The sequence below is a fragment of the Mauremys reevesii genome, linkage group 19 (genome assembly GCF_016161935.1).
Source record: "Mauremys reevesii isolate NIE-2019 linkage group 19, ASM1616193v1, whole genome shotgun sequence".
Lineage (NCBI taxonomy): Eukaryota > Metazoa > Chordata > Testudines > Geoemydidae > Mauremys > Mauremys reevesii.
In genome coordinates this window covers 20186068-20212161 of record NC_052641.1, presented here as the reverse complement: position 1 = coordinate 20212161, position 26094 = coordinate 20186068, and the positions used below count along the sequence as shown (strand labels likewise).

Below are 26094 nucleotides of genomic sequence, written 5' to 3'. Positions count from 1 at the left end.
TTCGTCTTCTCTTAGGGAGTGAAGAGCCAGATTGGGGACATAAATTGCTCCAAGATAGACAGAGCAAGGGATGTAAATACAAAAAAAAAGTGTGGCCCACGTCTCGACTTTCAGACCCTGCCCAGGAACACCTTTCCAAAGCTCCGTTCGCAGCAAAGTGGCACCTCTGTTATGGGAGATCCAGGATTAGGACAAAACTCTGTCCCCATGTTCCCCCTAAAGGACCTCTGTGTTTTGATAGGTGCCCACGAGCAGTCCGCTGCCAGAATTTCTCTGTCGGATATTAATTCTTCCTTTAAGGTCATCTGAAACAAGTGGGAATCAGCTAAACATTTCATAGATGATAATATTTAATAAATAATAATGCTTGTTCCTTTAAAGAGACAAAAGCACACTGCAGCTTATTAACGTAACTGGGGTAAATAACCCAGCACTTAGTTATTCTATAGTAAAAATAAAACAAATTTATGAACAGGGCATAGAATAGGTGATGCCAAGTAAGGGGAATAAAGTCAGAAAGGGTTACAAGCAAATAAAAGTGAAAACGTGCATCTAAAACTTAATCTAGCAAGGTACAGGCTTTGTTCCAGATGGCTTTTCTCGCCAGTCACTCTTCTTCCCAGCCTTGGCTGACTTCCTCTCAGTCAGGACCTTCTGTAGAAGTACAAGGTGCTGGCTTCCCTTGTCTTCCTAGGTGCAAGTTCTTTGCCTAAGCAGGCTTCTCGCCTATATTCAGGTACCGGACACTTCATTCCCACTCCCGTGGTTAAAGGTCCCATCTTTCTCAGCTTGCAAGAGCTCTGTTCCCTTGTAGTTGTCTAGTGACGGATGCCAAAGGTTGCTTCTGTCTTTGCTTATAGATTCCTGAATTCAGTGACTTGGTTTCAAGAGGCAGGATGGCCTCAGACTGTTTCTCCCTTACTGGAGGCTTCCTGTCCCCTTATATGTAAATGGAGCTTCCATTGTTTTGATTCCACCATGCTTAAGTTACCTAGGAGACAGGTAAATAGGTGGCTTCTCTCCTGTCTGGGCGGGGAACCTGTTTCTCCCTGTTTGGCCACGGACTTTAAAGCACAATATCATTAAGTATCCCTGTTTCCTCATATAGTGTTAATACAGACATTTCACAAGGATGTTACTCATCAGCGTGTCATTAACTTTCAGAAAAGACCTCTTTTGGGGCAGTTTGTTGTGGGATATCACTAGGGGAGAACATAAAACCCAAGGATCTGCTCCTGAATGGAATTTTTCTAGACCAGGGGTCGGCAACCTTTCAGAAGTGGGGTGCCGAGTCTTCATTTATTCACTCTAATGTAAGGTTTCACCTGCCAGTCATACGTTTTAACGTTTGTAGAAGGTCTCTTTCTATAAGTCTATAATATATAACTAAACTATTGTTGTATGTAAAGTAAATAAGGTTTTAAAAATGTTTAAGAAGCTTCATTTAAAATTAAATTAAAATGCAGAGCCCCCCGGACCGGTGGCCAGGACCCAGGCAGTGTGAGTGCCCCTGAAAATCAGCTCGCGTGCCGCAGGTTGCCTCCCCCTGTGCTAGAGCATCCAGCTCTGGTTTAGTACTGACCCAGGCATGTCCAAGCCCCACACATGCACTGTCCATTCAGCTGCTCAGGTTTGCTCTACAGTACCAAGGTAGAAGTTAGAATGATGTAATCTGCCTTGCAGTGACCTGGTTGTGCATGAGTCTACACTTAAATTTCTCCCCCACTGATGTAAATGCCCTGTCAAGGGGTTGCAGTAATACCACCTCCCTGAGTGGCTTTGAGCCACAGTCAACGCCCTGGGGTTGATGCAGCGTGAGTGTAGACACTGCTTTACTTATGTTGACCGTAACAGTCCTCCAGCATCTGTCCCACAATGCCTGACACTGATGGAGTGATGGCAAACAGTGTGTCCGTAATGCAGTGTCGCCTGCGTCTGCCGGGGCTTTCTGAATCTGCGCAGGGGACGCAGGCCCACGGCACCTTGCCCTTTCAACAGCTCCCTTGCCGGTCTTGGCTTTGCAGATCGGGGATCGGAATGGGGAGCTGACGGCTCGAATGAACGTGGCCCAGCTGAAGTCAGCCCTTGGCGATGGGGATGGGGATGCAACCCGTCATTCCGCTGGCTACGAAGCGCAAGGTAAGTCTCAGGAACTGTCTCTCTTCGGGGACGTCCGCACTGCAGCTGGGAGCGTGCCCAGCGACAGACTCACGCTAGTGCTACTTGAGCTAGCAGGCTAAATGTAGCAGTGTGGACATGGCGGCACTGGCTGGCGGCCCAAGCCCACCCGACCCCTTGGGGCCAAGCTCAGGCGGCAAGTCCGAGTCACTGCTGGTGCCGTAACATCCACAGCGCTTTTAGCGCGTTAGCTGGAGTGGAGCTGGGGCAAGTCTGCCTGCCCAGGCAGGGACGCTCGCTCTCCGCTACATTGTACCTATATCCCCTTACTTCCCCACATTCCCCTATCCTTGAAATAAGGCAGGTTGGGGTTCCTGACCTCTTGCATCTAGACGTGAGCAATGGGGGAAAGGTCCTGGCCCTTGTAGTGGTTGCCTTGCATCCAGAAGCATGTGGGAGCCTCTTCTTAAGTGGAAGGTTTTGCAGTATTTGACTGTCTGGCCTCCTGCAGCAGCGAGTTCCACAGGTTGTGACCGCCCTCCGTGTGAAGAGGCATTTCCTCAGACTCGTTCTGAGCTGTCCAGCTGAAGGCAAAATGCTGCTCATCACCGTCATCTTTGTTGTTGCTAAATGCTGATAGCACTCTTGTTGCTTTACGATCCCATGGATAGACAGGTCCATGCCTGCTGGGGTCTGATGGACACTTGATGCAGACAAAACAGTTCAAATGCAGTACATCAGGTGGCTGCAAAAACCCGAGGTGATGGAGAGATGCTGAGAGTTGGGGACCTCAGGGCAGGGAGAAGTGTGGGCTTCCCGGAGGAGGAGGGAGATTGTTTGGTGCGTGTGCAGAGGGAGGCATTTCCAGGCGTCAGGAGCAACGTGGGAGAAGGCACGAAAGCCGGAGTGGGAGAAGGATGCAAAGAGGATGGTGCGAGTGCTATAGGGCATGGCTGCATTAAATGCTCCACAGATGGAGGGAGGCCCAGGACAATTGTTGGGAACAAAGTGGGTTTTGTGGTTTGTCACCAGAAAAGACTGGGGCCTGATTCTCCCCTTCCTTGCCCCTTGCAGAATCATTTTCCGCAGTGCCACATGGGCGGGAAGTAGTGCCAGTGGTGAGTGAGTGCAGAGTCCGGATTTGGTGCCACGCTCTGCACAGGGGTGTACATGACCCAAGGTGCAGGGTGGTGGAGAGCTGGGCTCCAGGGAGCAGAGAGATGCAGATTAACAGCATCGCTATGAAATTCTTGTGACGGGCAACAAACCCACTACTTCCTCTCCTGCCCCACTCTGCTGAGCTCCGGATGCCCCTCTGACTGCTCTGGGTGACGATGCAAGTTTCCAAAGGGCGGTAACTGTTTGTTTGGCTGTCTGACCACTCATGGGCGCCCCGGGAAGGAGCCTCCAGCAAGCCCTTGCATTGACCTGCAGTGAGTGACATGCCTCAGCATCCCAGGGCCTGACTCATCCCTGAAAGCTCTACAGGCATTTCCCTGGTTCCCAAGAGAAAAGGCTCTCTCTTCCCCACAACACACACACACACACACACACACCTCTCCCTCTGCCCGCCCGCCCTGGGGTTTCTCTATGCTCCCCTGATAGACCTACAGATCTAAGCAGTGAAACCCGAACCAGGATGGAGCAGAGCAGAGCCCTGCAAATCCCTTGCCAATTTGGGGGTGGGGCGGATCGAGGGAGGAGAGCAATGTGGAGAAAGGCAATTCCATTTCACGGAGGATTTTGATGTTTCAACTTTGCTTTTGTTCCAATTAGGAATATAAACAAAAACAATTAAAATTCTCTGTCAAAGGGAAAGCCCTGAGGTCTGCAATCATGGACCCTGGAAGTGACCCCAGGGCACTCTGCCTGGCTGGTTGGCCTTTGGCCACAGGACCTGGAAGTCCCTGCCCCTGGGACTGCAGACTCTGGAATCCTGGTTTCCCTGTAGCCTGGCAGGTGGGTTGCTGAAGAGTTAGACAGAGGAACCGGCAGGACACCGGGCAGGTTTTGAAAGCTGCCCAGGGTGTAGCAGGCTGGGTCTGTCGCAAACCTGCCTGGCTTTCCTGAGACTTCATCGAAATCAAACGGTCTCCGTGGAAGGTTTTGGTTTTGACGAATAGGGAAATTCGGATGAAAACCCATTTGGTCCGACCTGTTCTAACCAGCTCTCCTCACCACTGCTCCGGGGTTTCCATTCTTTGGAAGTGGGGCAGCCACGACTTAGCATGGTGGCAATGGGCTGGCTGACCCCACATGGCCTGTGTTCATAGCTAGATTCCGTATCTCATCCCAGTCTCACCGTTCCCAGGCCCCTGTGGGTGAGGGGGAAAACACGGCATGTCACCAAATGGTGCCCTGCAGTTCTTGGCTGGAAGGATGGTGCTTGCAGTGTGCGTGTTCTTGGAGAGCGCAATGAAAATGGGCCCTCAGCATGCCGAAAACCAGTGTCAAAGTACCCCCAGAATAATTCATATCTAGCGATGCTGAATACTCATAGACTCATAAACTTAAGGTCAGAAGGGACCATTATGATCATCTAGTCTGACCTCCTGCACAACGCAGGCCACAGAATCTCACTCACCCACTCCTATAACAAACCCCTGACCTATGTCTGAGTTATTGAAGTCCTCAAATTATGGTTTAAAGACCTCAAGGTGCAGAGAATCCTCCAGCAAGTGTGACCCGTGCCCCACGCTGCAGAGGAAGGCGAAAAACCTCCAGGGCCTCTGCCAATCTTCCCTGGAGGAAAATTCCTTCCCGACCCCAAATATGGCAGTCAACTAAACCCTGAGCATGTGGGCAAGACTCACCAGCCAGATACCCAGGAAAGAATTCTCTGTAGTAACTCAGATCCCACCCCATCTAATATCCCATCACAGACCATTGGGCATATTTACCTGCTAATAATCAAAGATCAATTAATTGCCAAAATTAGGCTATCCCATCATACCATCCCCCTCATGGCCTCTCTTACACCAATATCTTTCATGCATCAGACAGATCTCGTTTCTCCCCATAGATGCAGTAGCGTCCAGGGGAGCTGTTGGTTAGTTAAATTTGACCTTATTAAGGCTGACACTTTTCTCTTGCATTGGTTATTTTGTTCTCGGCAGCAGATTGAAAGAGGATCTCGCAGCGGTCTGAGTGTGATTCTGAAATGAAATTAGCCATCCCTGTTTGCGTTGCTTGTTGATTTTGAAGGTGTAGCCTGGAGTTGAAATACCAAAGGCCTTTCCAGAGGATTCATTCCACTTGAGCTGTAAACGCTTTTGGCCAGGTTCAGGTCCTGTGCTGCAGCAGGAGCTGAGCTGAGCTCTCTCAAAGCTAGTTTGGAATGCTGCAGCCATACCAACCATGCGATCGGCCTCATTTTGCAAGGCTGTCCTTCCACGTCTCTGTTTGTCAATTACCTCGTGTCCTCCATTGTTTGTGACACCTCAGTAGAAGCCTCCTCCCTTTGGCAGATGTTTCTATTTTGAATGGCAGCAGGAATTAACCTAGAAGTTGGATTTGCTTTCTTGTTTTTTGGTTCTGCGACAGCTGAGTGTGGCTGAAAAGTGCCTGGGTGCCCATCTGAGGCACAGTGTTTATTCACACAGCAGACCCAGCAGGACAAGATGCCCCCACGTGGCGTGGCCAAGTTGCCTCAGCCCTGTCCTAATCTGTCTTCTAGTGCGATGGAGCTCGGGGGGACTGGGTGTGTTTGATAATCCCAGCTGGTGGGCAGGCAGCCAGCTGAGGGTCTCCCAGTATATAACAGGGCTTGTCTACGTGGGGAAATTGACAGGCAGAACTACACAGTGGATGCTGGCTATTTGCAATCCCAATAAAGGCTGCGTTCGGTCATTGGCGACGCCAGCCCAGGAGCCGATCCCGTCCCACTCACTTTAACATTAATGGGATTTGCATAATGGCAGCTGCCGTGCTGTTGATTGATAACCATTTGACATCCCAGTAGCCCCTGCTCCCTGTGGCAAGCCCCGGCCACAGGCAGGTTTGCAGGGCTGCAGCCAGGGAAGGAAGTGCTGTGATGTGCTGAGCCTGGTCTCTGGTGCCAGGGCAGAGTGCAGCCGGGAGAGGGCAAGGAAAGGAACCATGTATCCCCAGGACTCCCCTCCCCACTGCCACCTTCCTTCCAACCTGCAGCACCGGATGCCAGCCGGGGCTCCCCGGTTACCTCCTGTGCAGGCAGCAGGTCCCTTGGGACCGCCCCATGCTGCCGTCTCAGGCACAGGCCTTTGGCTTACTGGAAACTTTTGGATAATGGCAGCATCTTTCTGGCAACCGAGGTTGCTAACACGCTGTACTAGTCTAATTATACTGCTGTGGCTCTGGCGGTGCAGCTCCCTGGCCGACGCACTGATCTGGAATAAAAGCGACCTTTTTTTCCCATGTTGCGTTGGAAGCGGTTTAAGCTATGTGGGGGAAAATGTCACTTTATTCCAAAATTGCGTCCACACGGCGAGATGTATAATTAGAGCTCTGGAGTTCAGCTGCTCTGTTTCCCCATGGAGACAGGAAGATCGGAGCTGGGGCCTCAGTACTTGGTGCTGTTCGCTCCTCCTCCCTCTAGACCTGCCTCCCTGATACGATTCCCCCCGTACTGGTTCCCAAGTGAACGCAGGACTGGAGCTGAGCTCAGCATGGAGGACGATGGGGCTTCTCACCAGGGAGAGGCACATGGGGTGGCTTGCTCCCCCGCCCAGCATCCAGAAACTGTTCCCACTCCCTAGCTCCCCAGTCCTCAAGACCTCAAACCCCAGGAGATCAGCCGGTGCTGGGAGGGTTAAGCCTTTTGCAGGGCTAAAGAGAGACGGGGGAGGGGAACGTTGATCATTGAAACTAATTATTATGCAAGGGAGTGACTTGGGGAGGGGCAGCAAATCTTAGGCCCATCGACCTTGCCATTGTCCCCTCCAAGGCCAAGGCTAGTGCTGGGCAGGGTTCACATCCAAAGCCAGATTTCATTTCCCCCTTTGATCTGAGCGCGTTTATGAGTGACTGAAAGCGATGCCGGTCTACGTGCCTAATTATCACAGAGCGAGAGAGTGGCTGCGTTAATCAGCCGGCCCTGTTTGTTTGAGGCTTTGATAGGTTATAATGACCTCATTCATCAGCGGTGCCAGTGATCGGGTTTCCAGGGTCAGGTTTGTTCCAAAGAGAAGGACAAAATGTTCTAAAAAAAATAAATGAATTAATAAAAAAAAGCGACCGACGGAGGGGAGCGCGGGAGTGAGAGGGAGTGAACGGTGGGCCTGTGACAAAGATCGGAGCTTTCCTTGACGAACTATGGCCTGCCAGGGAGAGACTTCACCGCAGCTTCTCGGGCATGTCCGAGAGGGGAGGTAAATACTGTCCTTTCTTTCAGTGACGGGGCAATTTCTGAAGCATCTTTTACCAGAAGCTGGGTGCAGTGTGATTGGGGAGTGGGGCTTATGGATTTTCCAGCATGTTGGAGATTATCTGGCTACAGTTTACTGATACAGACCAATTTCTACTGTGGGGGTAAAAAAGCCAGAATTTTTTCACCTGAGTTGGAAAATCTGGTATTGGTCCAATGTCTCAGTGCTCTTCTCCTCCCGCTCACAGGACAGCATTGATCAGTCAGCTGAATCTTCATTTTCCTGCTCACTGCAGCTTCCCTGATTGGATAAAGCATTCTTCTTCACCTCCTGTTAAAGTAGAAATTGTAGCTTCTCTAGAGGTTGTGTTAAAAAGCTGCCATGTTCTACCCCAGATGTAGCTGCATTTCAGCAGTGGATGAAATGATCACCTAACCGAGGCCTGAGTTAGGACTTTCAGTGAAGCCCCAAACCAGATGAATTTTGACAACCCACCCTTGGGTTTTGTCCTTTGCTACACAGGTTTTTCACAGCTGTATTCCTCTGTAGAACAGATGCATATTTGTCTTTGTATCTCTCTATGTGTATCTGCACCCATGGAAACAACTATAGGACATGGGCTGTTACTAAAACATGTATTTGTGCTGTGTAAGAATGAGCTTTCACTTCAAGGGAGACAAGGAAATGCTCAGATTTGTTAGGGTAAATGTTAATGATGCCACAGCATGAGTGCCTTTGCAGTGACCCTGTGTGTGATTCCGGTGTGTGGGTGTGTCTCACAATAGTTGTGTGTGTATAATAAGAGAGGAAAGATGGCCTTGTAGTTCAGGCACAGGAATTAGAGTACAGGCTCCTGGGTTCTGTCCCTGGCTCTTTGGGTAGATCTACTCTGCAACTAGACGCCCGTGCGTGCCAGCGGGCTCGGGCTAAGGGGCTATTTAGTTGTGGTGTAGACGTTCAGGTTTGGGCTGCAGCTGGGACCCTCCTACCTTGCAGGGTCCTACAAGCCAGGCTCCAACCCGAGCCTGAACAGCTACACTGTAATTAAGCAGCCCCTTAGCCCGAGCCTCATGAGCCTGGTCAGCAGGTCTGGGCCAGCCAGGGGTTTTTAATTTCAGTGTATCCATAGCCTTAGATTAACTCCCTCCCCACGTGAATTTGCTGAAGTCACCGATGCACAGGGGAGGTTAATCCTGCTCCTCTTTGCAAGGGAGCAGTGAGGCTCAGTTAATGGTTGCAAGGCACGTTCCTGGGTGCCTCTGATGGTCCCAGTGTGTAATAAAAGCAGGGTTACCGTTAACAGCAGCAATTCACAGCACGGGGAACGGACAGAGGAAAATGTGTGTCTGTGCCAGGAAGCAGGCGAGACGTAGAACTGACGTTGGGACAAGTCCCGCTTTATGGGGTCAGTAAATCTTGTGGTGAGAAGCTCTTTGAAAACCCCAACCCTTTCCATTTCAGAGCATGGGGAAGGTAATTTAGTGGCTCTTTATTCAGGTGGATGCTAAAATCAGCAGATGGCGGAGGGGGAGCATTGTTAGAAATATTCTACCTGTTTGAAGTCAATTGAATTGCTTTCTAAATTCCTCTGGCGGTTTCTCGCTTATGGTCTCCATGAATCTGGGCCTGGAACTGAAACATAGCCAGCTGTATCATCAAACTACGGACGTTTACTGCTGGTTATTTTCGCGTCTCATTAATGGGCATCGCATTGCGTTTGGAAAAGGCTCATATCTGATCCGTCTCTTCTGCTGTTTTGGCTCCTCTTGCTGGTTTTCTTGTGATCTAATTAATATTCCCTGAACAACTGGCTGTTTGGAGACAAAGCCGGAGGCCAGAGGAGCGGGATGGCGGCTGTAAAAGTCTTGTGAAATCAGCGACCTTGTCATGCAACCCAAACATGCCGAGCTTAAAGCAGCAAACAAAAGCAAGCCAGAGGAACAAAGACAGAGCTAATAAATGGGCTATAGTCGTTCCTCTGAGCAGGGGTATGTGGGTCTGAATACAGCAGAACTGGAAAACAAAAGGTTTTGCAGTACATCTGCTCAGGAGAGGTTGGCACTTCTATTTTTATTTAGGGAACTGAGGTTTCATAGACTTTAAGATCAGAGGAGACCATTAGATCATCTGGTCTGGCCTCTGGCATAACAGGGTCTCGCGAATTTCACCCAGTTACTGCTGGGTTGAGGAATCAGTTTGGAGAAATGTAACTGACCAGGCCCTTTGCCCGAAACTCCCCCACTGAACTGCTAGGGGTGGGCACGTGCAGGGAGCTTCATCTTCTGTTTTCACTGATGCCTTTAGAAGGCCTTTGAGTCTCTTCCCAGCATCTGGGCCCGGACCACAATTTCACCCCCCAGAAAGGGAGAATCTTCCTCACAAAATCAGTGAGTGTCGGGGAAAGAGAGAGGCCGTGAATCTCCCTAGAGAACCTGTTCTCATGAGATTTCTGACACAAGGACTTTTCCCCTCTGAGTAAAGAACACGTAGAACTTGCTAGAGCCCGTTACACCTATAGGCTTCAAAGCCTTGTACAAAGGAGAAGGAGTCTCCTCGTCCTCAATGAACAGCTGGGGAAACTGAGGCACGGAGCAGTGACATGACTTGCCTGAGGTCACAGAGTGAGGCAGGGGCAGAGAGAGGAATAGGAACCAGGTCCACTGTACCGTGCTGCCTCTGCTTTAAGCAGTACGCGGTTTGCGTTTGATTTCAGAGGTCGCAGGATGGAGGCTTCTGTGCCGTCCACACTTGTCAGGGCTCATCCCAGACAAACCTGAGATTGGCCCATCACCAGTTTTGAGAGAGCTCCGCACAGGACCCTGCCCTTCCCCCACCTACTCTGCTTCTTGGGCCAAGAGGTTGAGCCGTCTCTCTATATCCGGCTGCTTTGCGTTGCACTTTGCATCCCCGGGGCAGCGGTGACCCCTGTGAAGCTTAGGGTCCTGCAGGGAGCTGCCTTGCATTGCCTTTGGGGACGGACTAGGTGCTTTGGTAGGGCTGGTGCTCTGGCTGGCTGGGACTGGCGGCGCCTACTGGCTCTGTGTAAGTGAGGCAGTTATTCAGGTGTGGTATTTACCACCCAGCCAGCTGGGTCTGGGCTGGAACAGAATTTGTTCACTCGGAGAACGTCAGAAAGCAGTGAGCATTAGAGCCCAATCAGCACCCAGCTGCGGCCCATGTGACATCCTCAGGGCCATACAGGTGGTATATATGTTGTGAGGATGCGGCCTGCGTAGCGCACAGAGACCAGCATATAGTACATGGGTTGAGAACCGCTGGTTTAGAGACTGGCGTTGCAATGGCCGTGTGCAGACAGAGCAGTCATTCTGCGTCCTGATAGGAGCTCACAAGCAGTCTCCCCCCCAGAACCTGTTTTATTATGAATGAGAAGAGCGGCCAGGACATCCCCTTCCTCTCCAGTCTCCCCTCCTCGTTTCCAGCAGGCCTAGGGGATTATGGTCCAGGGGACAGGGCGCCGGATTGGGAGTAGGAAGGCTCCGGTTTATGCCTGGTTCTGCTCCTGACTTGCTATGTGACTTTGAGCAAGTCACTTCCCGTCTCTTTGCCTCGGTTTCCCTGTCTGTAACGGGGAGATGCCTTACCCACCTTTGTAAGCACTTCGAGCTCTGTGCATGAAATGATGCTGCGTCTGGTTATTTTCTACCTGGGGTTCAGATAGGTCGTTTTGGTATCACATAGGAGAATTCAGTGCCTAGTGGACATGTGTTCACACCTGGCACCTCTTTGGCACTTTCAGTAGAGTGACTGAGGGAAGAACGGGCCTTGGAAACCACATGCCCCGTTCACTCCTGGAAGATGACAGGCCTCGTGGAAGCAGACTGGGGGCTTGGGAAATGGGACCAGGCGGGAGACCTTGCACGGCTTGCACCTGTTCTGTTTTTCAGTGCGGGAGGTCAGGCTTGGGCTCCGGCCTCTTTCACAGATACCCCAGGGGAGAAGGACAGGTGAACCCTTGTGGCTGCCTATGGCTCCCGCTGTTCCGGAGCCCAGCAGGGCACTTCGGAGCCCAGCTGAGAGAGGTGAGACTGTGTTGTGTAGCACTGGGACTCTGTGGAATGACAAAAAGGTTCCAGCTCTGAGACGTCCACCTGGCCCCAGCGTTTTACCCTTGTCGCCGGCAGGCAGCAGAGAGCTGTCAGTCAGTTTCCTTTAGCCGGGGACGGCCTTTGGCAGGGCTGTTCAGAGGGGCTTCTACCCGAGGTGGGACGCCTGCTATGAAGCCAAAGAGCCTCTTGTGGCAGGAGGGGCAAGTTAAAAGCTGGTTACTGGCAGGTTTTTGCTGCTTGGAGAAAATGAAGGGAACCTGCTGTGCAAATAGTGAGGGAAAGCCAAGGCAGCTGCCAACAATGGAAAACATTGTCCTGTGCTGGGATGGGATCCAGAGAGCAGGAGGCATAAACAGCCCAATGTGTGCTCGCTGCTCCCGTTAGAGACTGGCGGTGGGGGTGGGGTGTCACCGCTCGGAAGCAGAGAGATGGCTTCCCGGGCAGGGGCACAGCTGGCTCGGACCTGCCTGGCAGAGCCTTGTTTTTCAGGCTCTGCTCTAAATAGTAAGACAGGCCTTAGCGCATGGCACTTCGTGATCCACGCAGCATGGCTGTGACGAAGGTGAGTTTGATCTCTGTGCACTCTGAGGCACAGAACGGTTAAATGACTCATCCAAGGCCCTGGAGGGGAGTCATTTTCAGATCTAGATTAGAACTTGTGAGGTCATGGTTCCTAGATCTGTGCTCAGACCACTAGGCTATGCTTCCCACATGCCTAATGAGTGCTGACTCCCCACACGGGTTTGCTCAGGTCTCTTTGGTACATTAAACAGAGCAGGGCCTTACAGAGCTCCTGCTCTCGCTCCCCTCAGCTCCTCAGTGGCTGTTCTCTCCCTTGTGGAAATTGGCATGGATTTGGGGAAACCTGCCAGCTGGGCAGAGGGATGGGAAGGGAAGGGGGTTTGGTCATGTCAAAAGGGGGTGGAGATGCTAGACAGAAGGCAGAGAGCTGTCCCTGCCAGCCAGCCAGCTAGCTAGCTGGAATTTTTCAGTGCATCCCTTAAGTGAAAGCTGCTCCAGGACTGTTTTTGTGCTTTCATACCCAGCAGCAAGTCAGCCTGAATCCACTTTGCTTGACAGCAGCAGCATTGCAGGACATTAAGTGACCCTGCTTCCAATGGTCAGGAAGCAGAGCACGGGACCAGCATGTGACAGCTTGGGCTCTGGGAGAGCTTTATCGCTTGTCTCCTTGCATGATTCCCTCATCCTTCCCTGCACTTAGTCCAGCGAGATTGCATTGGTAGGCCTGAGGACCTGGACAGGAATACCAGGGGCCACTGCCCGCAATTATTGAGGGCCAGGTGATCAGTGAGTGTTTAGAGCCTGGTGCAAACAGGGTAGCTGATCTGTTCTGCACAGGGAAGCCCAGGGAGGGGCCCAGGAGAGAATAAAAAAAAATAAAATATAAAATAATTGGAGATATACCAATCTCCTAGAACGGTCATCTAGTCCAGCCCCCTGCCTTCACTAGCAGGACCAATTTTTTGCCCCAGATCCGTAAGTGGTCTCTTCAAGCATTGAACTCATTCCTGCAGTTCACACTGGGTTTAGCAGGGATTCAAGATGGCACCGCTGCAAAAAAACCCAGTCACCTTTACCCAAGAGCTTTGGAGAGATTTTAACCCTTTCCTACTAGCCCTCACTTGAGGAAAGCCTCCGCCTCGTCTAGCAAACCCAGCTGCCCAAGGCTCATTCACATTTCCTGACTACACTCACAGCACTGTCAGTCCTAGGTGCCTGATGTTACGCTGCTACCTCCATACTTAGCTACATAAGTGGCCTGATTTTCAGAAATGCTGCTCATCTGTGGCCGTGCCAGCTGTCTGCACCTTATTCTTCTCTGGCTCAGGCAGCTCTGACACTGGTGAAACTCCCTTGATTTCACCAGAGTTACTTCTGATTGATCCAAGCATGAGGGAGGACACACACTGGTCTTGTTTATGATGATCAAACAGCTGTTTAATAGATATTTAGACTGGATGACCTTATTTATAGTATGAGCTCTGTAGGGCAGGGAACCTCTCCCACACACCTTCCAGTAAAGCACTAGCACACTAGTGATGCAGGAATATTACTGTCTCGTTACGCAGCTGTTAAACCACAAGCCTATTCTAAATAATCATTGGGGATTGAGCCTCTAGCTAAAGCCATTCAGATTTCAATTGTTTGGGATGCTCAGTTGAGAGTGCCACCAATTCTGTCTTAATGCCATTTAAAAATATGTGTCCTGTGTTTCAGAATCCTTGATTCCCCTTCTAGCCTGCTTCATAACTAGCTCCAGTTGCCTCTGTTCTTAAGCAAATCTCCTTTCTGACATAGGTGTATAGTACAGCAAGTCTTGTTCAGGTCACAATGGAAGGCAATGAGCTAATGAAACGAATGTGTTCATTTTTCTAGATGTCAGAGGACATTGCTCAGCTTGTCTTCTGCTGTCAGGGATTGGTGCATTGGAGAGAATGATGAGCCAAGATGATGCCTCTTCTGGCATCCCATGGCATATGCATGTACATATGGCCGGAGATGTCAGATGATGCCTCCTATGGCCTCCCATGGCACCTTTGAGGAACCCTTCCAAACTTCTAATTCTGGGAAAGGCTAATAATTGTGGGAATATTTAATCCCTCATAAAAGTTTTTACCTTTGAACTGGTGGAGTCCATCTTTAGATGGTAGCACGAGAGCCCTGTTACCATTTACACCTGCATCTTGGCTTCCTGGTATATGCTGTGTTTGGTTCAAAGTTTCACGTTCGGTAAGCAGTTTCCTTGTCCAGCCAAGGGCATTGGAAGTGGCCATGGTTGTGATGTTCTTAACTGAAATACATAGCACCGTTAAATGTAAGAATACACCCACCAGGCCAGGTGCCTGGGGCTACAAGGGATCTGAGAGGAGATGACGAATGGTTCTTTCTCACTCATACAGAATGACGCTGCCCTGCAAGAGATGCACAGGGTCTCACTATCAATAGCTTAAAGCACCTAGCCATGGTTTGGGGTTGCTGTTTTTTTTGTTATAGTAAAGAAAAAATAATTGATGTAAAGAGAAATTCCCCATCTAAGTACTTTTATGGCCCCATCACTACAGTATCTGAGGGCCTGAGTAGTGCAGAGGGCATTCTGTCTCCAAGACTTTTTTGCTTCCTCTTTCATGGGGAAGGGTTTAATATGGTGGAGAAGGGGCTAATGCTGTATCACTCAAAGGGTTTTACAGAGACGACTTGATGACCGAGGTCTCTCCTTTATCATCTCAGTGAACAGAGTAAGGCCAGATCCTCTGATGGTGTTAATTGTTATGGTTCCATTGACTTCCATGCTAGCTACACTGGTTTACTCGTAGACTTTAAGGTCAGAAGGGACCATTTAGATCATCTAGTCTGACCTCCTGCACAACACAGGCCACAGAATCTCACTGGTTTATGCGAGCAGAAGGGCTGGCCCAGTAGACAAGCACTCAGGACAGCTGTAACTAGCTTAGCACAGCGAGTGGGAGTTCCCCGGGATGGGTAGCACCGATGACACTCCCCGTGGGGGAGCCCACAGTCCAGCACTGCCACCCACCTCCCGTCACACACTGCCATGGGACGCTTCAAGGTGGATCCTCCGAGATGAACAGCAGCCGTTTGGTCACTGAGCTCTCTCGCGCGCCGGCCCATTAGCGGCTGGTTCCTTCTCATCAGGTTGATGTCTTTGTGAAGAAAGCAGCTCTGATCCTTGGCCAGACGGTGCCCTGTTAATCAGAGGCTGTGTTACTAACGCACGGCAGTGCGTGTGAGAAGCCAGCACCAGGAGTATGGGTCAGGGGCCTCTTTTCAGGGACCGGTGTTGTGGGCATTGGAGGAGGAACTGCAGGACTATGAGTGGCCTGGGCCAGCTGCTGTTTGTTTTACCCTGAATCAGTCTGGAGGACACAGCTGCCTTAATTGTGCTTGTTTAGCTGCCTCAGAAGCCCCCACCCGTGTTAATTACAGCATGTCACTGCTTAGCTGAGGCTCGGCTCCTTTTTGATCTCTTGCTTATTTCCACAAGCTGATAATCGCAGGGTAAGAAGCTCTAAGCTCTCCTGAAGCAGGCCAAGGGGCTGCCTGTTCCTCCCAGGGCCCTGAGGTTACCTTATTGTCTCCCCGCTATCCTGGGGAGCCCCAAAGAGAACGCCCCCCCTTCAGATGAGAGGTGGGGTTCTCTTCCTCTGAGTCCAACCCTGCTGCTCCTTGAATGGCCCCCGGGACTCACTCTTGATCAACACAAAGCAAACCCTCCCACCCCTACCCTGTGGGGCCACTCACCACGGGCCTAATAATCATGCTGTCACGCTGGATCCTGGAGCACTGCTGCATCTAGGCCCCCGGCCCAGTCGAGAGGTGAATCTCCTGGATGCTTTTGGAGTTCCAGATGGACTCAGATCCAGCTCCCGATTCTCTCAGTTCCAGGCTTTGATTCCATCCTGACTCTGTTTTTGGCCATGCAAAATTGTTAGGGGCTTGGCTGGAATCCGGTTTCCAGAATCAAACCCCCCAGCCTTGGTTTTGCTGGTTGGGCCGTACTGGTTCATGAATTTCCTCGAGTTTCAGAGCACTTTGCCAGCAAGCCTCCGCCGCCTCCCGCAGCCCTGCCTGGGAGCCAGATGTCCACTCTGGTTTTACAGATGGGGAAACAGAGGCACAGGGCTTTGCCCAAATGCACATGAGTCAGATTAGGGGACAGAATCCCTCTATCCTACCACTAAATATGTGCAGCCTCCCAAAAGAGTACTCGCTCCTTCTTGAACGGCTTCCTTGAAAACTTGGACGGAAAAGCCATGCATTATAGGGCAGCTGGGTGTCCGTAGGGGCAGTTCTGAAGGAAAGTCTCTTTCAATGGCTTATCCACAAGCAAAGAGAAACCGGATCCTTAACAAACACTTGAGTCCATGAGAAACGGAATCATTTTATACCCAAGTCCAGCAATGAATAGCCTCATTCTTTGACTTCTCTGCAGGTCAGATGCGCTTTTCACCAGGGGATGATGCATCTGTGATCTCACCGTCTCAGAGGAGGCTTTCCCATCTCAAGTCCTGCCTGTCCCGTGTGGCCATCAAAGATCTCAGGGCAGTGTGGAAAGGCAGGGCTTGTCCTGTCCAGTATTTCCCTCTTAACCTTCCTGCCCCTCGCCCACTCCCCCAGTTACGTAAGGCATTGAGCACAGGCTGCCCATCATGGAGGTGGCTGGCTTCCAGGAGCGCACAGGCTGCTGAGCTCCGACGGGCTCCCAGGGGCCGTGTACTTGTGAAATATTATTAATGCTATTCTGAGCCAGGCTGCCGGAGGGCGTAGAACTAGGGTGACAACATTGTGGTGCATCTCCTGCCAAATCAAGCAGCTGAGAAGCTGCTTGGTTGAGAGGTGCGATGTTGTTGTTGTATATTATATTTATCTTAAAGGAACAGTTTTGTCATGGGGAGAAAAATCCCTCAAAGCTGTTACCGTGGGGAGTTTGGGGAGAACATTCAGGCTCTAATATTGATTCAGTTGTTTGCTGTTCTTTATGCCAGTGAATACAGCTGTCCAGAGCTAGGCAGCACAAACACATTGGAAGCCTGTCTTCCCAGCGGAAATGGGTTCGCTCTGGCTGGATACCTGATGTTCCCAGCCAGTTAGTTGCTTTTGGTATGTCGAGGAAAGAGCCCAGAATGCAGAGCCTTGTCCTGGAACTCAGCGTTTAGGAGGAGAGTCCAGCTAGACTTGGGAAGCAGCCAGGTTTGATCCTGGCCCCTATCCACGGGGTGATCTCATGCTTCTTGTCACTACATCTTTATCCATTGGATTTTGAGCTGTATTTTTTCCTAGCCTGGTGCAGACCCCAGACACGGGTACATGCACCCTGAAATGTCTTATTTGCTTGGGTAGGGAAAATATCGAGTCCCTGTGTAACTCTGTAGACACAAGAGTCCAGCAGCCGGCTTTGGGGAGTCAACTTTTGCTGGATTCTCTGAACATTGCAGGCTCCGGCACAGTCATTATTTATTTCCTGTAGCAGCCAGAGACCATGCTGGAGATCAGGGCCCCTTTGTGCTGGGCACTGCACGGACCCAGGGGAAGAGACAGTCCCTCCCCCAAAGTGCTCACAGTCCAAAAAAGGTGGGGGGAGAAAGGGAATATGCTCATCATTGGGAACTGAGGCCCAGAGAGATTGGCCGAAGGTTCCTCAAGGAATATTTGCTAGCACCATGCACTGAACCCTCCGGAGGCTCAGTCCAGCACCGTCCCCTCTGCAGATAATTTAACCAGAGCTAGTCATGTTCTGCCTGAAAGCCAGCTGAGTCGCCACCCTCTCACTGCACTTCCTTGCTGCACACTCAGCCACTGAAGTGCCAGGAGATCCCAGGACTCCTCTCCTCCCCAAACCTTGCAGCCCTTAGCAAGTCAAAAGGGAAAATCCCCAGTCACTATCCCATGGTTACAGGTACAGGAGACGGGGGTTTAGTGGCCTTGGCCAGCAGTTGGGTTTCTGTGTCTTGAGGCCTGTCAGCACCCGTTTACTGTAAATAACCAGTATTATTTGTGTTATTTGTGCTATCTCAGGGCAATGGGAAAGCAAGTGCCAGCCTTTGTCAGGCACGGGGAGGAGTGTTGATAATAGGAGAGGTCAAGTGGATTTACAGCAGCCGAACCCATTATGTGTTTGAAGACTAATTAAAGCTCTAAGTGAGCTGCTGCTCCTGCTGCAGGCTCCCACCCCCACCCTCCTGGTGCGCTCGCCCCCACCCCCTTTGAAGAGGTTGCTGTAATGATGGCGTTTTAGCTTGACACAGATTTCCCTGGTAGGTGTCAGCAGAATGCGATCAGAGCCGCGCTGTGTGCATTCCAATCACTAGACCACGTCTCAGGACAGTTCTGAGCCCTCGACGCCAAGTCTAGTTTTACAGGGCCTGTTTTGTGGGTGTTTTTTCAAAAACTGGGCGGCCATTCTGGGGACTGGTATTTACGGTAGTGCCTAGATCTCCTCGCCAAGGGCCGGACCCCGTTGTGCGAGGTGCTGGACAAACATACACGGCAGGTCTTCACTACGGCAGCCACCACGCACAGCAAGAGTTGTGGCTGGGCTGCTGTGCCGCCGTTGACACTTCCTACATCAAAATCTGCCAGCCGGGCAATTTAAATGCCCTGGGTGGAGGGAGGGAGCATGCCGGGCTAGAGCTCAAATAGCACGGGGCTGGCAAGCCCCTTTCAGGAGCCGACCCACAGATCCTGAACCCCAAGGCTCGAATCCCTTTTACCCCTTTTAGTCCTTCAATTAACCTCATTGGGCTTTGGCTCAGGCCCCAAGGGGGAGAGAAGCGGCTCCTGAAAGAGTGAACGTTGAAGGGTGCCGAGCGCCAAAGCCAAAGCGTGTCGTGTTTTGTGGTGATCTGTGGCGACGCTGGCGCACTGTAGGGCAGCTCTTGTGCCCAGGGTGGCACTGGGTCAAGCCGCTGAGCCAACCACGTGAGCTGCACCATGGCCCTGCCACATGAGCCAGAGAGAGGGAGGGTAGAAGAACATTTTAGCCCTCTAGCCTTGAGAGACTGGATTTCTGTGGAGCTTCGCTGTCGGGTTTAATCCGGCACAGCCTCCCCACAGGGGCTCGACATGTCCCTGTCCCACAAATAGAACTGCCGCTCGTTACACTTCCAGAGGGGGCTTTGCTTTGTCTTTAACGGGGATGGAGTAGGCAGCTCCCCGCGGGTGGGGGAGCCTAGGAGTCATCAAAGCACATGTCATCTTGAGGAGAGCTCCTTAAACAGCCCCCTGAGTCACCGCTACGCATGTTCTGTGGGATCTTATCAAAGCCTTGCAGCTCCGAGGTGCCAGTCGGAGACGGAGGGTGTCTTTAAAAGAGCGTAGCTCTCCCAGCCCACGCTTGCCTCGTGAGGGGTACAGCGACTCCGGGTGAGGCTGGATTACAGGTGGGGTCTCATCACCACGATTAGGAAAATCCCTGTTAACAGGTGGTGGTGAAGAGAGATTTCCCCTCCCGGTGGTTTCTATGGTTGTGTCTTGTTTTGTATTGAGCTTCTACCGCTGCAACCGTGCACAAGCCAAGCAAGGCCGGGCCCAGCTGTTGGGAGGCCTCCCTGGGAAATGCCAGTGCTGCAGGAAGCAGTGTTGGTTATTGCTCTTTCCTTCCGAGTCAGTACTGACTCCTTCCCCCAGCATACCGCCTCCCCAGCCTGTTGTAATTAAACAGTGCTGTACAAAGGGCAGAGCATGAGAGGATGGCGGTGGTGCTTGTTTCCACCAGGAGGCAGAATGCCTCGTGCTTGTGATCTTACAACGTGTTCCTCTTCTTCTTGCCTTCCATATATTGTATGCTTGAGAGAGCGCCTTGAACCAGCGAAACCGTGGCTCGGGGTGACCTGCAGTGCTGCTGGGATGTTCAAAGGCCGTTATGGCAGCAACCAGCTGACCCAGCTGCACAATGGCTGGGGACTGCAGCACTGGCAAGGTGGACACAGAGGTTGTGCCTCGTTTTCCTGAAAAGCATCATGGGAAGAACCTTCCCGTAGAAACAGGGCAGGTGCGAGCTTGGCTGAACTTTTCAATCGAAGACCCAAATCACGCATCCTTAGTGCCGCACTAGGGTATAAACCCAGGGTCTCACTCCATAGCCTCTTGGCCCGGGGGGAAAGCATGGCCTGTGCATGACCTACATGCTAAGACACTCTTTGGATTGAGAAGCACTGGGATGAAACCTTGGCACTGAAGGGGGTAGCTAAGGGGTGCTTCATGTTTAGCTGGCCTCTTTGCCAGAGTAAAGCGCATCCATGGCACGTTGCCAGTGGAATTTGCCGGCACAGCTTTCGGAGTGCCCATAAATGCTTCCCTCTGTCAATGAGCGCTGATTAGATGGAAGAAGGCCTTCTCTCTGCAGAGCCACCGCCCCCTACGGGTGTATGCGCTCTCCCCATCCTCCATCTGTTGTTCAAGATCCTACAGCGAACACCAGATAAACGCCAGTCTCCATCCGTAGGGGTATCTGGAACGAGGGAACCGTACCCAGTCACAGCTGTAACGTTACTCCAACTAAACTGCTAACCTGAAATGGCTGCATTGGCTGCTATTAGAGGTGCACAGTGTATAGAGATGGGGCTAAGGAGCTGCCATTTGCATTGGAGGCTGAATCCTTACTGATGTCCAGCCTCTTTGGTGATGTTCTTGTGAGATGTGACCTCAGGATTTGCCTGCCATCTTGGACTTCATTGGCATCTGGACCGGAGAACTGGTAACTTCTGGCTTTGACTGTTAACCCAACCCAAAACTGCAGTGTCAGGCTCGATCCAGGGATTTGGATCCAACCTTAGTGTTCGGATTTGAGGTTCTGGTTTGGGCCTCTCTCTTTCTCTCTCTCTCTTGCTGATAAAATTAGAGTCCCTGATCCTGAAGACTGATTGACATGTATGGATCTGTACATCCTATTCTGGGTGCAACGCATCACAGATCCCCAGCTGCACGGATCAGATTGTTGGGTCAGGGCTGTGGACAGCTTCTGTGTTCCATGCTAGCTGAGAACCTCACATTTTCCTCAATTGCTGTAGTGCCAGCAACAGGGTACAGCGGACAGGGCATTGGGGTGGGGAACTGGGGCACTAGTGTTCTGTGCCTGGCTCTGACACCGACCTGCTGTGTGACCCTGGACAAGACCCTTTTTCTTGTGTATTTGGAGTGTAAAACTGGGACTGTCTCTCGCTGTGTGTATGCACACTGCCTGCCCCTATATAGGGTGCCTGCAGCAGTTGTACAAATAAATAGTAATAATAATATCCACCATTGGAGCTGAAATTTTACGAGACAACTCATAACTCACTGAATGTGAATCATAGCCCTGAGCCTCCTGCAACCTGAACTGTAAAATGAACTTAATCCAGACTGAAAAATCCTCTCCTCAGGACATCTCTGTATATCTGGAGCACTTGAGACATTCATGATACTGTCAGATTTCCTTGTATGTCATGTGTGCTTCCTTAACCACACGTACGTTCGATTAAATTCCATTCTCGATAGGGAAGCATTTGAATCAATATGTTTCCTGGAAGATGAGCAGAGAATAAAACGCTTGCAATCTTGTTTGATAGTCTCAAATTCCAAGCAAAGTGGGTCTCTCGTAATGCATGTGAGTAACTTTACTCTTGGGAGTAATCTTAGCAAACCCGGCAGACCTGCCCACATGTGCAGAGTGGCTCACAACATGTGTAAAGTTACTCACGTGTAAATATTTACTGAACTGGGGCCTCTATTTTTTTTGGTTGGATACAAATGCAATAAAAAGCCTTTTAAAATCAAATAATTCATCTTTTCCAAGTGTCTTCTTCTAAAGCCCATCTGCTCCCCTCCCCCCAAGTATTTCACTGCAGAAAACACGGCACTGGAAATCCCTTTCAACATCAATGAGTGGCAAATTAAAACCCCAAAGGTGGTCAGTCAGTTTAGAGCTAATGGTTTACAGAATGAGAAAGCCGTCCATAAAACACGTCTGTCAGTGGCCCACAGATGCGTATAAATGTATTGCCCCTTTCAAACACAAACAGAACATGTTTTGAAAGGCTTATGTGAAGGTTGTTAGTTGTGACCAGCGAAGGGCAAATAACAACAGCATGAAGTGCCGCGGCTTCTCAAAGTGCCGGAGGGACGAGTTGCAGCGGCTTGAACTACTCCTGTCCTGGGTTCCACCCACCCAGCTCTGCCAATGCCCGTCATTACCTGCATTATCTTGGGCAAGTCACTGAACCTCCCTAGGTCTCGCTTTCCCCGGCTATCTCATGGGGCAAAGTGCTTTCGTAGCCCTGTGCAGAAGGTGCTGGAGCAGGGCAAGGGTTTGTTGTTATTAAACAGTCCCTCTGGACGATAAAAGTGGTAGAGGTGTCGTGAGACGTCCCTGGATCCTCCTGTCAGTACACAAGACACACCCTGATTCTGACCTATTAACGTCACTTCAGCGAGGCTGGAGAGTATCTAGCGGACGCGTGCGTTCCAGTGCGTCACATTGGATTCCTGCGCTGCAGACACGGGCCAGACCCCTTCTCTTTCACTGCCTGATGCAAAGTCACCAAGAGGCCAGTGGGCCAGATGCTGAGCAGTGAAGTTCCTGCTGCCCACGAGGGGAGCCATTCCCAAGGCCTGCCCTGGACATTGGAGAGGAAAAAGGCAGGATTTTCCAGTTCAGTCGATTCTGGTAAACAACTGGATCCATGGCCTGCAAAGCTGGAACCTACTTTCCATAATTCAGTCACTCCAGGAAATGGGAGAGCTTTTAACTCTCCCAAAGGTGGTGGTGGCTGTGAGTAGTAATGTATAAATATAGGGAAATACAGAATGTGTGTATGAGAGAGAGGTCGGAATGGGTGTTGGATATAGGTAGATATGGGGGGCTGTCTGTGGGAGGTAGAGAAAGGTAAAGAGGTAAGAACGGGTGTTTGTAGAGACGAGGTGGTTTAAAAGAGAGGGGGTGTATTTATGAGTATATCTCAAATATGTGCTTATCTCAGTACAGATCATTTTATGAAGGCCGTCGCTTCTGCCTGCTTTAAGATCAGGTGGTGGCGGACGTATCTGGTTTTATAAAACGCAAAAACTGAAATGTGAAAAACATTTAACTCAGCCCAAATCGTCAAGCCAGAGAGATTCTGATTGGTTAATCAAGCTATTTAGCTCATAAAGTGGATATATATTTTTTAATGATTTAGAAAAAAACAACCCATGACCTTGAGTATCAAAAAAAAGCAAAAACAAAAAACCCAGATTCTCCACAAAAAAAAATAAGCCATGAATACAGTCAGTCAGTTAGGTTGCTCAGCTGATGTTCACAAAAAGGTTTCAACTTGCTAGATTAAAGACCTCTGCAAACCTTAAAGACAGAGAGAGCATTTAGAAATGCCCCTGAGGTTTTCCGTTAGTCTGCAATGGGCTTCGTAAACATGCCAATAAATACAGGGGAGAAGAAAAAAAATTACAGAGTAACAGACACAGGTTTTCAGTTGCTCAATCTTTTGCATTCACGGCTGCTGCTGTTGATCAGTGGAGGAAAGAGAGAGAAAGAGAGTGTCAATTTTTTTTGCTGAATAGTAGGCAGTTACAAATATCTCTGGGAAAAATAATCTGGAGGAGGTTGTGGGACGGGACACCCCGAAGTTACTTTGGAACCATCTGAAGAGATGCCCTGGTCTGTGATAGAGAATTAGCTGGATTCACATTTTCTCAGTGGTTAGGTGAGTATGGAAGTCTCTGCTATTCTTGAGGCTGAGTGTGATTAAAGGCACCACATTCTGGTGTTGGTTGCACCCCTGTGTAAATGTGAAGAAACTCCAATGAGCTCTGTGGATTTACTCCAAACTTAGGGCTAGCTTCTGAGACCTTTACTCACACTGAGTAGTACAGTATCTTACTCTTTGTCCATTCGTTTGAATGGGGCTGCTTGCAGAGTAAGGTATTACTCAGTGGAAGTGTGGAAAAATTGTGGTAACTGAGTTCAGAATTTGGCCCCATAACTGATTTTAATTTCTCTCCCAGGTAACTAGATATTTGGAAGATGTATTTGTTAACTCTTAACTTTTCCCTCAGCTGAATTTGAAATCCTAGTGGCAATAAAGAAAGACCACACTGCCACAACTGAAAAAAACAAATTGTTGTGTTACACCCCAATTACTGGGAAAGTCTCAGATGAATACGTATATTAAAGTAACAAAGGAAAGGTAGGTTTGTCAGATCAGAGATTAATGCTTTTATCTCCAACGGTCTAATGCTATTGCAAATACACTCAAGCAGTGAGGATGGAGGTGTATAATTAACGAGTCTTTAGGCTGTTAGAAATGATCTCTATTTATCTAATCAGAGCACTGCTCTTTGTTTTCACCGGGGTGCAGGCTTGCTTTAGAACACTGAACTTCACCTCTCAAAGGCATTGCTTCAGCAAGAACAAAATGTGGAAGCTGCTTTAAATGTTTATAATGATCTTGGTTCCAAACCCCTCGCTGCACACAATGAAGGAGGCTGTTGCTTACTTACTCCAAGGAAAGTTCAGTGCCTTGAGCAGCTTTCGGGTAGCTGTGGAGATTTGTGGGCACCTTTATTGAACGGTCCTTAACACCGCCGCCCCCTTCCCGCCCCCCGCCTTCTATTTCTCAACTCCCATATGGACTCCCTGCTTATACAGAAGCACCCAGAGAGAATCTCTCTAGGAGCAGAAATAATAATCCTGCCCAGATTCTCTGAGTCTCGCTGATACCTAGAGGGTGCAAAGCACTCCTGGATATCAGGGAGCAACCTTCACAGCAGATGCAGGAGAAAGATTCTTCCGAAATGAATGTTGTCCGAGAAATGCCTTCTGTTTTTAATGGGAGGTTCCTGGAAGGTAACTCTGGTAACTGGGATGGGAGGAGCACACTTCGATTTGGGGTGGGGACGGGGGAGCCTGGGTGGTAGGGCCCCTCCCCTCCGCTCTGTCAGCGCCCGAAGATGATTTGTGAAAAGGGAGGGAATGTGGCTCCATGGTCAGAGCATTCCGGGGCTGCCAGGCCCTTGCTGTGTGACCTTGGGCTCAGCTCTGGGCTCTGTCTAGGCTCCAAGGGACAGCGATATCCTGGGGCGGGGGCCCAGGAGGGGCTTGGGCAGTGTTTGCAAAATGCTTTAAAATGACTAGAGAACAGGTGCTCTATAGACAGTGGGCCAAACTCTCTGATTGTGTAGATTGGTGCAATGCCATTGGCGGCAGCGGAGCCGTGTCAGTTTACACCAATAGAGAATTTGACCCGAGCACATATTTACTTGGGCCCTGTTCGTGTTCTGAGTGCAAATGCTGCGGCTGAGGATTAATGCTTTCAGATACTGAGGCTCTGTAAGGTCTCTTAGCAAAAGTAGGCAGGGACGGAGGCAAACATTGCAAAAGCAAATTAGCTCTACCCGAGTTGCTTAGAGTGGCAGAGGCCTTTCTTCCCATCTGCCCAAAAGCTGGGCAAGCTCTGTGGCTGAACCCTGGCCAACTGCCTGACTTCCGGGATAGAGTCCTGTTTTGCTGAGCGAGTGCCAGCTGAGAAATTGGCCTTGACTTTGCAGCTGTGGCAAGGCAACAGATCTCCCTGTTGGAGGGACATGGTGGTTGCCCCGGTGTTCACCTTGCTCTTTGCTTTCAAGCCTAACAAAAAAAATCCTTTTCTCCAGAGAGATTTAATTTCTATGTAGGTCCCAATTCCACAAACTGTTCCAATTCAGCAAAATCCATCAGCCTGTGCTCAATTTTAAGCATGTGTTGAATTCCTGTTGACTTTAATGTGACTTTAGCACATGCTTAAAACTAAGCAGGTGCTGCCACATTTTGCTGAATAGAGATGGACTTAAATGTGTGTCAGTGTCTTGCTGAACTGAGGCTTTAGGACTGTAATAATCCAAGTATTTTAGGCTGACAGGACAGAGTTTAGGGGTAATGCAATTAGATATAGGTTAGTAAAATGAAATTACCATTGTGACAAGATGGCCAATGTTCATATGGTGGGTCCTGCGCTTTTCTTGGGGGGGGGCCCTAAGACGTCACCCCTTGCCCCTGCTCCTGGGTGCTGAGGGCC

The 26094-nt window shown here is 50.3% G+C and overlaps 1 protein-coding gene across 9 annotated transcripts in view; it reads left to right on the top strand.

Moving 5' to 3' along the window:
• The window catches only part of GPSM1 (G protein signaling modulator 1), a 141142-nt gene that overhangs the window by 65721 nt on the left and 49327 nt on the right, over positions 1-26094 (top strand). For 4 of the 9 annotated variants that reach the window (XM_039507182.1, XM_039507181.1, XM_039507185.1 and 1 more), the window contains exon 9: positions 2025-2139. In XM_039507182.1, the coding sequence (XP_039363116.1) occupies positions 2025-2139 (115 nt within the window). Of the gene's footprint in view, positions 1-2024; positions 2140-7386; positions 7467-11956; positions 12093-23392; positions 23746-26094 lie in introns of those variants that run through there. The other 5 variants (XM_039507190.1, XM_039507188.1, XM_039507186.1 and 2 more) reach the window with 4 other exon arrangements.